At 41.1% G+C, this 14,524-nt stretch overlaps 1 protein-coding gene across 1 annotated transcript; it reads left to right on the top strand.

Moving 5' to 3' along the window:
* The first annotated feature begins 389 nt into the window (after positions 1-389).
* On the top strand, positions 390-2,430 carry LOC136447810 (uncharacterized). Its single transcript, XM_066446877.1, has 3 exons — positions 390-629; positions 919-1,070; positions 2,043-2,430. Exons 1-3 carry the CDS (start codon positions 464-466, stop codon positions 2,259-2,261), a joined length of 537 nt encoding a protein of 178 aa, XP_066302974.1. The 5' UTR covers positions 390-463; the 3' UTR covers positions 2,262-2,430.
* Positions 2,431-14,524: the final 12,094 nt, after the last annotated feature.

The following is a 14,524-nucleotide window of genomic DNA, read 5'->3' as shown; positions in this document are numbered from 1 at the left end:
TAGGGTTACACGGACGAAAGCTGTGACGAAAGCTGTGCAATCTTAAGACAAAAAAAACATGTTAAGCAGCATCACCCCAAAATATACTTATTAGAGATTGGTGTTTCTCACTGTCTACTTGTAGCTAGTATCATTTAAAGGTTTTGTGCGTTACTCCGAATTAGACTTCCCCATATGAAAAATTCTATTCCGATCTGAAGATAAGAACTTAAAAGACCTTCAATATTTTTCAAGATAAAGATAAGGCTTTATAATTTTCCAGATTGTTGGTACTTTATCAATCATATGAATAGATTTATGATGTGTGTAGGCTGATATCTATCTTTAATTCTATTGCGTGTGATAAAGTAATTCGGTAGGATAACGTTTGTGTATAAAAGGACGTCCGTTTGGGGCATAAAGTGTTGCGGTTTCCAGACATTCACCGTTTCTAGACCTTCCAGTCCCGAGTCCTGTCCGAATCATGTACCTGTTGCTGACCCTCGCGCTCTTGGCGGCTGTCCAGGCGGTCCCGGTGAAGGATGTCCCGCTGGACATGCAGCTCGCTGAGGCCCGCGCATCGGGGTCCAACCCCACCGGCATCAACGAAGACACCACCTGCTACGATCACCCGCAATCCAGCCCAAATGGTATGACTTTTTCATGGTGCTTGTGCCCCCCCCCCTCTCTCTCTCTCTCTCTCTCTCTCTCTCTCTCTCCTCTCTCTCTCTCTCTCTCTCTCTCTCTCTCTCTCTCTCTCTCTCTCTCTCGTGTGTGTGCTCGAGTTTGCGTGCTTCTGTGTGTGTGTGGGGGGGGGGGGTGTGGGTGTGTGTGCATGATCGTTCACTCAAAGAGACCGCTGTGGTCGAGTGTTTAAACGCTCACAATCGTCTAACCTCGACGGACTCCTTACTTCACACCTTGTGCCGTCCTACCCAGCCGTCAGCGCTCCATTCTACCACGGCACCACCCCGCTGAGTCTGCGGCGGTCCGTGGACGAGGTGGCGACCCTCCTGCCGATGCACCGCGTCATCATCTTCCGTAACATGGTCTTCGAGTGGGGCGTCGGCGCCAACGACTTTGCAGACAAGGTAAACCAAGTCTGTGTTTTTTATTCCCAAATGTGAATCCATTTTTTTGACCATCCTCGCAATTCAGTTACTACTTCAAAATACAGCCTGTCTACAATGTATATACCATCTAGTTGTAATATCAACTTTGTAACAATCATGTTGGTCAACAACGGAATGCAATTAACACATCTTTACACGTAGAAGAAGAACTTTATTGCGCGACAATATTGACGGGTACAATGTATGGCAATTTGTACATACATAACAATCGACTTTTTCTAATATTTAACAATTTCAAAGAACAAATCTATAACATGAATAACAATCGATCTAATAATGTGCATTCTAATGGCTAAAACAGTATACAATGTAATGATGACGATGATAGTATTCTGTGTCAGGAATGTAAAACAGTGTCTCGTTTTTGCATAGAGTTGTATATAAATTGGCCTACATAGGCATATGAGCCGTCGTCAAGAAGTCTCAATGGCCCGATTTACACACAAGTTTTCGGAGTCGACTCGGGGCTGTGCGTGAGGAGCTTTGGGCTTCTCCGAAGTGGAGTTTTCCGACCAGAAAACCGTCGGATGCCTGAGTGTTCTCTGTGCACAGTCCTGGCTCGACTCCAAGCGGACTCAAAACCGCGTGTAGACGGGGTATTTGTGTCTTTATCTGTTTGTTTTTGCGATTTCTGATATACACAGAGCAGCGTGACCATATACGTCCTTGGCACTGTAATGTTTGGTGACGCCTCAGGTGCTAGCCATGTATGATAATAGTTGTCTGTAGTACTGGAAGAGTTGCAAAGCATTATGGGGAACGGGATGAAGTCTGCCATATCTCATCGCCTTTTCCATAATTGTTTGGTTGCTCATTTTAGAAGAGTATGGTATGTAGAGACTGCGCTGGTTTACCGTTAGATTTGTCTCAAAAGGCTAAGTTTCATTTGAAAAAGGCTCTGCTGGTTGACTAGTTATTATTTCCCCCCAGGTTGCCTGGGAGGGTGTCCGTGAGCCGTCCGACTGCTCGGTGAGCTGGTCCGGCAGCGCCGCCGGTTCCTCCTCCTGTACCCTGCAGCAGGCCACGGACTTCAGCCGCGGCTACAAGACTCGCTACGGCAGTTACGACCTCATCTCCAACAACTGTCATCTCTACGTCAACCGCATGATGAACTACCTGGTCTCCGGATGCAGTCGCTACCCGGCCTAGGTCGGCAATATTCGGGGATCACCATCGGCTTTTCTGGGGAGTGGCCGTCGGCTGCTGCCGGGAATGGTCGGCAAAATGTGTGCATCTACGGTGACCACATTGAAAAAAAATCATACAAATCGCCGTTTCCGATTAAGCATGCGTTTGAAATAAAGAAGGAATGAATCGACGTCATCTTTTGTACTTTATTGGATTCTTTCAGAGATACCATTAAAAGAGGCAATGGCATCTGCACGAGCGAGTCACTTTGCCGCTGTTTGGACTTTGGCCTCCGCTTTTTCAGCCAATATCTCGATATATGGGGATTTACTGTGCATGGTTAAGCACCCCAAAGTGACAAGGCTCGATGACTCAATATTAATAACAGGGTGCACAATGATATTGCAAGAATCGAATATGTTTGACTTCAGGGTACAATCTACAAAATATGTGAAGACGAGCTAAAGTTTGCTGCTCGTTCTCTAGTAAAATCCACTTTTATATGGTCCCCAGCGGAGATCATCATACTGCAACCGACGCACAGCAGGGATGGGTTTTGAAAAATTCAATTGGGGAACATATTTTTTGGATGGGGAAGAAGATGGCTGAAATATGTTGTATTTGCTCGCAAATGATGCCTGTCTAGTTCATTTTTAGATTTGATAACATTGGATGGGTGGGACTGAAGTTTGTGAACAAAGAAAGTGATCATATCAAAGTTTAAATATTTAATGCTGCGTTGATAGGCCATGTCACAGAGTTTGGGAAAACACGTGTCACGTACAGTCGAGCTCATATATCAGTCAACATTGTCCAGTCCGCCGGATTCCTGTGTGTATGACTATTATAAAGTCATGCCCAACGGGCTAACCACGGGCATACAAATGCGCAAGTATCAATATAGAAAACATAGTGACAGAACCTCTAACGACAATCTAAAATATTGGTTCTAAAACCACTCTAATACAAGTTCGACTTCTTCCCGTCCCTCAGTGATGTTAAGTATAATGGTTGAAATGGGCTTGTTTATGATAGACTGTTCAAAACGCATAAGAAAAACTTGCGCATGTCACAGGTATGAAAATTCCATCATTTACCACTTAGGAATTATGGATATTTTCTATTAATTTTGACAATTGAGTTCCTATATTGCATGTTTGGTGTGTGTTCATGTTCCCTTGCCATAAATTACAAATGTTTAATGATGTTACTTGTAATATGTGGTTTGACAACAGTATATATTCTAGTTCCTGTAATCTTTATGAAATTGACATTTAACGCCACGTACTGTTATTGAAACTTACTATGTGTAGAAATGACTAAAAATTGGAGTTTTTTTATTCGAGTTTGAAGCCACATAAAGTTTTTTGGGTGCCTATCATGGAAAACACAGGAATTATAGAATGTTCTCATTCATTGTGCAAGTTATCACCTAATTTGCAAAACTTGCAACTTTACATATCTATCTAGGCTTTCTGTATGCCCCAAATCATGGAAGTCCGTCCTTTCTTTTTCTTTAAAAGTTTTTACCAAAAACATGCGTGCAGTTTCAAGAAAAACTGCTAGGGGCCCAAACCACTTTTTGCTGACATGCTATCTGCAACTAGGGACTAGGTAACGTAACATGACCTATTTACGTGCGGGAGTAGTTTAAGTCCAGATTGGGTCATGTCCACTTGTCGCGGTGTATTATTCCAAAGCCTGTTCTCATGAGAAACAAAGAACGTCATAAGTATGATCCTCAGCCATCTCTATCTATTATACAAAACATTTAAAAGGGTTTACGTCCAGCGACATAACAGAATAAGCTCCTGAACCAGTAACAACAAGTTGCACGGAAGCGTCATGCATGACGCATTTCATATGTAATTCGACACTGCGTATTCCATCATGTTTTTCTAAGTTACACGATAGCTAGTATCTTTTAAAAGTAGCTGACGTTAAACCTTTCTTTGATATGCAGACTATCCATGGTGATTCGAGGTTTGAAACTCTTGCCAGTTTTAGGAAGGTTTGATACAACCTAGCGATCTCCGCTCAGATGATACATTTTGTACGACATAACATCATGGCCATGCGTTTATCACGTGAACGCCACGTGCTGCCGATTTCGGGGAAATTCACAATACAAAAATTGTTTTCTTCCATCGCGTCGGGCAAGCGGACGGACAAACATAGTGACTTTACTGTCATTTGTCTGTAGACTACTTTCGACAGTTACTGTGTATTTTTTTCCGGTCTATGTTCTTCAAGCATAGCGCTAGAAGGGAAAATTCTGAGGTGGACGATAAAGGGTAAGCCTAGCACAATTCTACACCATATACCCCAGTATAAATATATGCTCGGATGGCGTTAAACAGGCGGAGAAAAACTTACAGACCATGCATTTTCTTGTTAGAAGAGCTCATATTTCTACCCATGGGTTAAACATTTGGTTCTGTCCGCGCGGTCTTAGGATAAATAACGTTTTGAATAAATTGGACGTAAACTGGTCATGTTACGTTAGGTAGTTAGTATCTGCAACAAAGAAAGCAAGACCCAAGAATGTCCTGGGCAAAACAACCGGAAGTTTTGCTGCAGTACCATTGCCGCCAGGAGACACACACTCGACTTTGACCTTTATCCTCCAAAATACAAGACCTTGCCACGTACGAAATATCATTACAATTAATCCATGCTGCTCTCAAATATCCGGAAACACACACACACACGCACACGCACACACACTGCACAACTTGATCAATAATAACTTGACTAATGCTAGATGACTAATATCTAACGTTACTACTAAAGCAAGACTTGACTCCGCAAACAAAGTCATCAGACTCATGTAGTCTATAACTCCAGAGTTGTAATATTCATCACAGGTAAGGCCCTGTCACACTTGTGCGTATAACATGAGCGTGTGAGTTGCGTGTTAACATTTTGTCATACGCCGGCGTGCGCCCAATACACACCTAATGCGTTTCTCAATCGTTTTGTGATATTTTTAGGCACGCAGGCACACGCAAGGCACGGCCCAGTACGCCTGATATTTTTGAAACTACCGAAAACTTTCGTGCGAACGCTGGGACGCAGCTCAGACGTAATAAGAACGCAGTTCACACGTCCGACATCGGTCGAGAAAGGTACGAGCGCGCTTTGTGATTGCGCTCCAATCGCCGTAATACGCTTCTCTTGCCGCACGATCTCTGCGCAGCGACCACATCGCGCACTTGCAGCGCAGATACAACGCATGATGATCGACCGTATAGCGAATAAGAATATACGTCACGACAGGACAGTCGGGCCCTGTAACATTGATATAGACAGTTCTCAGTTCATATGTCTTGAAGCGCCATTGTGAAAAGCACTGCCTACATGGTAACGTTAACCCAAACATGTGGACAGTATCCTCGTATATAGGCGTCCTCGAATGTAGGTCGTCATCTAAAAAATAGCAAATTGAAAGGGAATTTCAATTTTTTCTCATTAAACATGTAAAGAAGGACCTAATTTGCATCTCATTATGTTAATCATCACTAATCGTTTCTACCTGCCCAAAACAATTAAGATCCACCAAACCCTGCTTGAGTTATCCTCCTCCAGAATTTAGATTTAAAAATGCCCCCTGTAGTACCGTAGGAACCCCCCCTCCCCCCAAGAAGACCCATATTCGAACTTGACCTTCGTTTCCCCAACCCCCAACAACCTAATGAATTTCATCACGATCCATTTAATTTCTCTCGAGTTATGCCACCAACAAACAAACCGACAAACACAAAAGGTCCACTGCAGCATCAAAGGAACCCCCCAGAAGACCCATCTTCGAACTTGGCCTTCGTCTTCCCAACAGAAACTTACCTACTAAAAATCACCAACATCCGTCCATGGCATCAAGAGTTATATCGCCAACACCATCACTCCACAAATCCCGACCAAAAATATACCCTTCTGCCTACGGTGAAGGCAATAATGTAAATGTGGAAACCAGTGTAATAGAGATGAGCTACCTGTTAATGGGTTTGAATACTTGTTTGACATTTGGTAGTCATTTTAGATAGAATTTTGCCACAGGCAAAGCTGTTACGAACTTCTATTTCACTTAACTACCGTAGTGCTTCTGATTCAATCGTGCACGTGCTTTTTCAAATTGTATGTTTGATTGCGCGTTATGTACATAATTACATTGATAGCTTTTATAATGAACTTATTGTACACTATAGAATAAAGTACAAGTTAAATTTCCATTTAGGTCAATACCTTTGGTCACGTCAACCTGGTACTGTCAACTCGACTGTTTGTCTCAGTGTTACGGTGATTAAGACATTTTTTTTACTCGTCATGGCGATTAAGACACTTCCTTAGCCGTGTCATTGGTCATGCGCCTTGAGATTTACGCCAAATACATGTATTGACAAACATTTCCTTCAGTTTACCTCCTCAGTGTTAAGATAAAGGCGATTAGATATAGCTACGTATACATCAAACTACGTGTATACCTGGGTATACCTATCACCTAATCCGTGACATACACAGTGCCGCGTTTCATTCAGACCACATGCATGAACTTCACTTCGTGACGATTTTATTCAGCACTGTAGATAAAAATGAACATGGCTCACTTCTGCAAAATGAGGCAATTAATCCGTCCGAAGTTACGGGACCCGCCGTTTTGTAGCAATCACATGATACAAAATGTAATGTCATCAATGCAGTTATATAAAGCATGACAATACTTTATGTAACGTTACATGTATAGCTATACCTCTTTTTTAATGTTTGATTTATGGGGACAAGGAAATACTAGTATGCTAGCCTGATTGAATCGCCATAAAAGCCCTGAACTACTACACCTGTAGTATACATCATCTTCATTTTTTTTATCATAAACTTGAATAAATTGCTTTTAATTTCCAGACAGGTGTCGTTGATCAAGTTGTACGTTGTACATGTAGTCATCGTGAATCTACTGCAATGGCATAGGATACAGTGTTATGATATTTATATATCTTTGATGACAAATTTGCACCAATGTTGAGAAAATTTGAGGCCCTTTGTATCATTTCACAATTTAAGTCTACACGAGGGGCAAAAGTTTGACAGGCACTTGCTACTGCTATTTTGGACAGCCCCTGTGCAGACGACGTCCTGGTGTATCCAAGGAACAAGTTGTTAATCACTAGCGACCCATAAGACAGTATAAACTATGTATAGAGAGACGGATAGATAAAGATTTTATAGACCTATATATATACATACACACACACACACACACACACACACACGCACACACACACACACACACATATATATACGTATATATATAGACCTTCAAAGATTGTAGTCATCTAGTATATTCACGATTTTGATATAGAAGTGGCAAACACACTGTCACATACCTCTAACTGAGGTTAAAAACTAGGTCATCCAAACAAACAAGTTTGACCTAGTTTTACCGTGCGGCCGGGGACGAGGATGTTTTTAGCTGACTTCAGAAATTTGAGGTTTCTGATCTAAATATTTATATTTGCAAATATAGATTTTCCTCATTAGCTGTGCAAATTGAGTCCCAATTAGCATAATTTGCACTTCATTATGTATATCTCTATCTAATCTACCTGCATACTAAGTATCATAAGTATCATACTGACAGTCCTATAATTTTCCAATTAGATGAGATGTGGTGCTGTGCATTAATTATGCAAATAAGGAATTTATTTGCATAATTGGTATCTGTTGATGCTCCACTTTCCATAAACTACATATGTTACATGTATTTGAGTCTGATAATGAAAAACACTGCAAATATAGATTTTCCTCATTAGTTATGCAAATTAAGTCCTAATTAACATAATTTGCACTTCATTATGTACATCTCTGTCTAAGCAACCTGTATACTAAATATCATGGAAATCCATCGTTCCTTTGCTGAGTTATTCTCCTTAGACGATTTTCAAGATAACGCCCCTGCAGTTCCAGAGCAAGCTGCTAGGGGGCCCAAACCCACACCACGTCTTCATTACACCACAAGCTATCTGCCACCAAAAAATCAAGACCATAGCACGTCCAGGTCAAGAGATACAAAAATGGAATTTTTGCTGCAGTATCAAGGTCACATACCAGGGGGCCCAAAATTGACCTTGAATTTGACACCTGTCCACATACCGAATATGATCGTAATCCATCAAGAGGTTCTTGAGTTATGCTGACTACAGTGGTCCGGAAACACAAACAAACAAACAAACAGACAGACAGACAGACAGACAGACAGACAGACACACAGACACACCCAAAACTATATCTCCATTTTTCATGGAGATAATGACAATAGACTAGCGCGTGGTGTATGTACGTCATGTTTTTATCTGGCGCAGACAACGTCAATCACGTCGCGACGGGGCGCCGCCATGGGCGATCTGTCACTTCCGCCTGTAGCCTAGGGATGCAAAGAAGCTGTTTTTGTGCACCAGTCATTGTCATCTATAATGGGGAAATGTGTAGGGGCCAACACTATAGTGTGAGATACGACGTCGGGTGTATAATTGTAGTATCAGTCAACATTCTGTACGGCGGTCGTGTTTGTCTCGTACAATGGGCGTAAGACAGCAAGCCGATGGCATTTGGAGAGCTGTAGAAGTGTTGTTGTATTGTCACGAAATTGTCTGCGATTGACCTAGGTACACTCAAAAAACCCATCGTACGATGTACCTACGTTTTATGTGACCCAAACGTACGACGTACGGCGCTGTCATGACGGAAGAAACCCACATCGCAGGTACGACGTGAGTTTAATGTGACCGTACAAATGTAGTTTTACGCGCGCTGCGTTCTCTCAAAACCTCTATTAACAAGAGTTCCGCGACCTCATATCTCCATGAACAATTCTATTTATGCAACTGACTTACACATTTACATAATATATGCTTAATCATAAACACCTTTATCTTACTAAAACATATTGCAATATTGACAGTCCTATAATTTTCCAGTTTAATAAATTTCGGTGTTTTTGCATTAATTATGCAAATCAGGAATTTATTTGCATAATTGGTATCTGTTGATGCTCCACTTTCAATAAACTACATATGTTACATGTATTTGAGTCTTATAATGGAAAACACTGCAAATATAGATTTTCCTCAATAGCTGTGCAAATTGAGTCCCAATTAGCATAATTTGCACTTACTTGTGTATATCTCTGTCTAAGCTACCTGCATACTAAATATCATGGAAATCCGTTGTTCCTTTGTTCATTAATTCTCTTTAGAAGATTTTCACAATAACGCCCCTGCAGTTCTAGAGCAAGCTGCTAGGGGGCCCAACCCTACACCACTTCTTTATTACATCACAAGCTATCTGCCACCCAAAAATCAAGACCATAGCACGTCCAGTTCAAAATATACAAAAATATGAAGTTCTGCTGCAGTACCAAGGTCACATACCAGGGGGCCCAAAATCGACCATGAATTTCGGCTCCACAACACCCACCCACATACCAAATATCATCGTAATCCATCCAGAGGTTCTTGAGTTATGCTGACTACAATAGTCCGGAAACACACACACGCAGACAGACAGACAGACAGACAAACACACAGACACGCCAAAAACAATATCTCCATTTTCATGGAGATATATATCCCATGCCAAGAATGCACAGCATATGACGTACGATTTGACAACGGCGTGCATTGTTGTATCTCTGGCAACAGCAATGTGTAACGTTTTATTCCTTTTGCCAACATATGACTCCACAACATTCCCCAAACAGCCGTTCCAGTCTCTGCACTTGTCGGTGCACGGTATGAACATTTCGATTTGTCTGGCTGTACTGTTATCTATGCTGACCAGGCAGACAACAGTAGACGGGGTCCTTGAACGTAAGAACCCATGGTGTATGTGCAGCGTTAACGTTACGGGGTCGGCCTAGTCGTTCTTTTCTCTGTGACTTCACACAATTTCCTTATCCTCCCCATACAGACCTTCACTAACTATTCACGTCAAGACTTGCCTGTGATTTTACAGACATTCACAAGGACACGTTTTCAAAGAGAAGTTTTGAAAGAAAAATGAGAACAGTAGGTTAAGTCGACATCACATAGCAGGGAAAATCGCTCGCCCGATGAGTCTGCGAACTCGAAAGGACATTTGTAATTTTCGTCCCGAATACGTCTAATACAGTGCTGGTGTCCCGCTCTCGATCACTGTGCAGTGTTTAGAGATCGGCCGACGTTCGCAGGTCACTAAGCCAAGTCCATGGAGATAGGGTAGATTTTCAGGCGAAAACTACAATGTTCTACTCAGAGCCTCTTTGTCAATGTTGAAATTTGGCGACCTTTTGGTGATCAACAAAGTCGGCTGAAGTATTCTCCAGGCAGAGGTTTCGATCGGGAGGAGAGTAGTCGGGCCGGGATGTTTTTAACGCTGACCTCCCCGCACGTTAAAGATCCCAGCCACAACTATCGAAACCTCTGCTTGGAGGATGCTGAAGTTGGTTAGTAACGTGAGGCCGACTATAAGAAGGAAAACTGGAGAGGGGGTGGAACTTTCATTAGAAGATCCCTTTGAGAACCGTAGTAAATTTCTTCACGTCTCTTTTACAGGTGAACAACGTGTAGATTTAGTTTTTAAGTATTCTCGCCAACTTTCTGCATCAAGGTATGATTTTTTTTCCTTGACCTGGACGTGCTATGGTCTTGATTTTTTGGTGGCAGATAGCTTGTGGTGTAATGAAGACGTGGTGTGGGTTTGGGCCCCCTAGCAGCTTGCTCTGGAACTGCAGGGGCGTTATCTTGAAAATCGTCTAAGGAGAATAACTCAGCAAAGGAACGATGGATTTCCATGATATTTGGTATACAGGTTGCTTAGACAGAGATGTACATAATGAAGTGCAAATTATGTTAATTAGGACTTAATTTGCATAACTAATGAGGAAAATCTATATTTGCAGTGTTTTTCATTATCAGACTCAAATACATGTAACATATGTAGTTTATGGAAAGTGGAGCATCAACAGATACCAATTATGCAAATAAATTCCTTATTTGCATAATTAATGCACAGCACCACATCTCATCTAATTGGAAAATTATAGGACTGTCAGTATGATACTTATGATACTTAGTATGCAGGTAGATTAGATAGAGATATACATAATGAAGTGCAAATTATGCTAATTGGGACTCAATTTGCACAGCTAATGAGGAAAATCTATATTTGCAAATATAAATATTTAGATCAGAAACCTCAAATTTCTGAAGTCAGCTAAAAACATCCTCGTCCCCGGCCGCACGGTAAAACTAGGTCAAACTTGTTTGTTTGGATGACCTAGTTTTTAACCTCAGTTAGAGGTATGTGACAGTGTGTTTGCCACTTCTATATCAAAATCGTGAATATACTAGATGACTACAATCTTTGAAGGTCTATATATATACGTATATATATATGTGTGTGTGTGTGTGTGTGTGTGTGTGTGTGTGTGTGTGTGTGTGTGTGTGTGTATGTATATATATAGGTCTATAAAATCTTTATCTATCCGTCTCTCTATACATAGTTTATACTGTCTTATGGGTCGCTAGTGATTAACAACTTGTTCCTTGGATACACCAGGACGTCGTCTGCACAGGGGCTGTCCAAAATAGCAGTAGCAAGTGCCTGTCAAACTTTTGCCCCTCGTGTAGACTTAAATTGTGAAATGATACAAAGGGCCTCAAATTTTCTCAACATTGGTGCAAATTTGTCATCAAAGATATATAAATATCATAACACTGTATCCTATGCCATTGCAGTAGATTCACGATGACTACATGTACAACGTACAACTTGATCAACGACACCTGTCTGGAAATTAAAAGCAATTTATTCAAGTTTATGATAAAAAAAATGAAGATGATGTATACTACAGGTGTAGTAGTTCAGGGCTTTTATGGCGATTCAATCAGGCTAGCATACTAGTATTTCCTTGTCCCCATAAATCAAACATTAAAAAAGAGGTATAGCTATACATGCAACGTTACATAAAGTATTGTCATGCTTTATATAACTGCATTGATGACATTACATTTTGTATCATGTGATTGCTACAAAACGGCGGGTCCCGTAACTTCGGACGGATTAATTGCCTCATTTTGCAGAAGTGAGCCATGTTCATTTTTATCTACAGTGCTGAATAAAATCGTCACGAAGTGAAGTTCATGCATGTGGTCTGAATGAAACGCGGCACTGTGTATGTCACGGATTAGGTGATAGGTATACCCAGGTATACACGTAGTTTGATGTATACGTAGCTATATCTAATCGCCTTTATCTTAACACTGAGGAGGTAAACTGAAGGAAATGTTTGTCAATACATGTATTTGGCGTAAATCTCAAGGCGCATGACCAATGACACGGCTAAGGAAGTGTCTTAATCGCCATGACGAGTAAAAAAAATGTCTTAATCACCGTAACACTGAGACAAACAGTCGAGTTGACAGTACCAGGTTGACGTGACCAAAGGTGTTGACCTAAATGGAAATTTAACTTGTACTTTATTCTATAGTGAACAATAAGTTCATTATATATATATAAAAGCTATCAATGTAATTATGTACATAACGCGCAATTAAACATACAATTTGAAAAAGCACGTGCACGATTGAATCAGAAGCACTACGGTAGTTAAGTGAAATAGAAGTTCGAAACAGCTATGCCTGTGGCAAAATTCTATCTAAAATGACTACCAAATGTCAAACAAGTATTCAAACCAATTAACAGGTAGCTCATCTCTATTACACTGGTTTCCACATTTACATTATTGCCTTCGCCGTAGGCAGAAGGGTATATTTTTGGTCGGGATTTGTGGAGTGATGGTGTTGGCGATATAACTCTTGATGCCATGGACGGATGTTGGTGATTTTTAGTAGGTAAGTTTCTGTTGGGAAGACGAAGGCCAAGTTCGAAGATGGGTCTTCTGGAGGGTTCCTTTGATGCTGCAGTGGACCTTTTGTGTTTGTCGGTTTGTTTGTTGGTGGCATAACTTGAGAGAAATTAAATGGATCGTGATGAAATTCATTAGGTTGTTGGAGGTTAGGGAAACGAAGGTCAAGTTCGAATATGTGTCTTCTGGGGGGGGGGTCCTACGGTACTACAGGGGGCATTTTTAAATCTAAATTCTGGAGGAGGATAACTCAAGCAGGGTTTGGTGGATCTTAATTGTTTTGGGCAGGTAGAAACGATTAGTGATGATTAACATAATGAGATGCAAACTAGGTCCTTCTTTACATGTTTAATGAGAAAAAGTTGAAATTCCCTTTCAATTTGCTATTTTTTAGATGACGACCTACATACGAGGACGCCTATATACGAGGACACTGCCCACATGTTTGGGTTAACGTTACCATGTAGGCAGTGCTTTTCACAATGGCGCTTCAAGACATATGAACTGAGAACTGTCTATATCAATGTTACAGGGCCCCACTATCCTAGTTGGGGCTGTCACGCTCCGTGTCCCAGTGGGGAGGGCCAGCGTTTAGGTGGCTCAAATTTGACAGCTCCGTGGATCTACCATGTGTTTTTCCACCATGATGTCAATTAGAAAGACCAAGGAACTTTGAAATACTATTAGCGGTTCTTTTCACGGTAAAAATCTTCAAGATAAAAACAATACTTGAACTGGCATGGGTGTTTCAAGCCTCATAAAATGCTCTGGATGCCTTTAACAATACACAGTACTAAATACATGTAAGTTTGTGGTGATTTAATTTCACGGTAAGGAGAAAATGGAGTGTTCTTGGTTATTTTGAGTTCGCGATAGCACTCAGTCACATACTGCTTTAGTGATGGAAATACTGTATCCGTTTTTAGACAGCTAACTGCACTACCGTTCTAAATCGCTATCAAACGGCTTGCGCTTGTTGGTCGCGTTGCTTTAATTAATTTCATCAGTGTAGATAACCAATGAGTGACAGACTGCATGATGAGTTCATTCTCATCAACCAATAGGGAAAACGTGAATTCTTGTTACCAATGGCAACCCGGAATTCTCTTCTTGGACGAATCACAGAGCAGTATGTTTCCGCGTGCCGTGTATACAGTTGCTTGAGCAATTTTTTTTGCGTATCTGATTACCTGGATATCTAACCTTCATCAATGTATATACATAACCACTGCAATACACATTTGCAGAAAGAGAAAGATAGGGAAATAAACTTATCTGATACTACTTTTAAGCCAAAATAACTGCATTCTATGAGCTGTATCACAGCGGGCAGGTTGATCTAAACTTGTACCCTACACATCACACATTAAAGACAATACAGAAA

This window comes from Branchiostoma lanceolatum, chromosome 13 (genome assembly GCF_035083965.1).
Source record: "Branchiostoma lanceolatum isolate klBraLanc5 chromosome 13, klBraLanc5.hap2, whole genome shotgun sequence".
Classification (NCBI taxonomy): Eukaryota; Metazoa; Chordata; class Leptocardii; order Amphioxiformes; family Branchiostomatidae; genus Branchiostoma; species Branchiostoma lanceolatum.
Note: the sequence above shows the minus strand (reverse complement) of the source record. Positions and strands in the feature narration are given on the sequence as shown.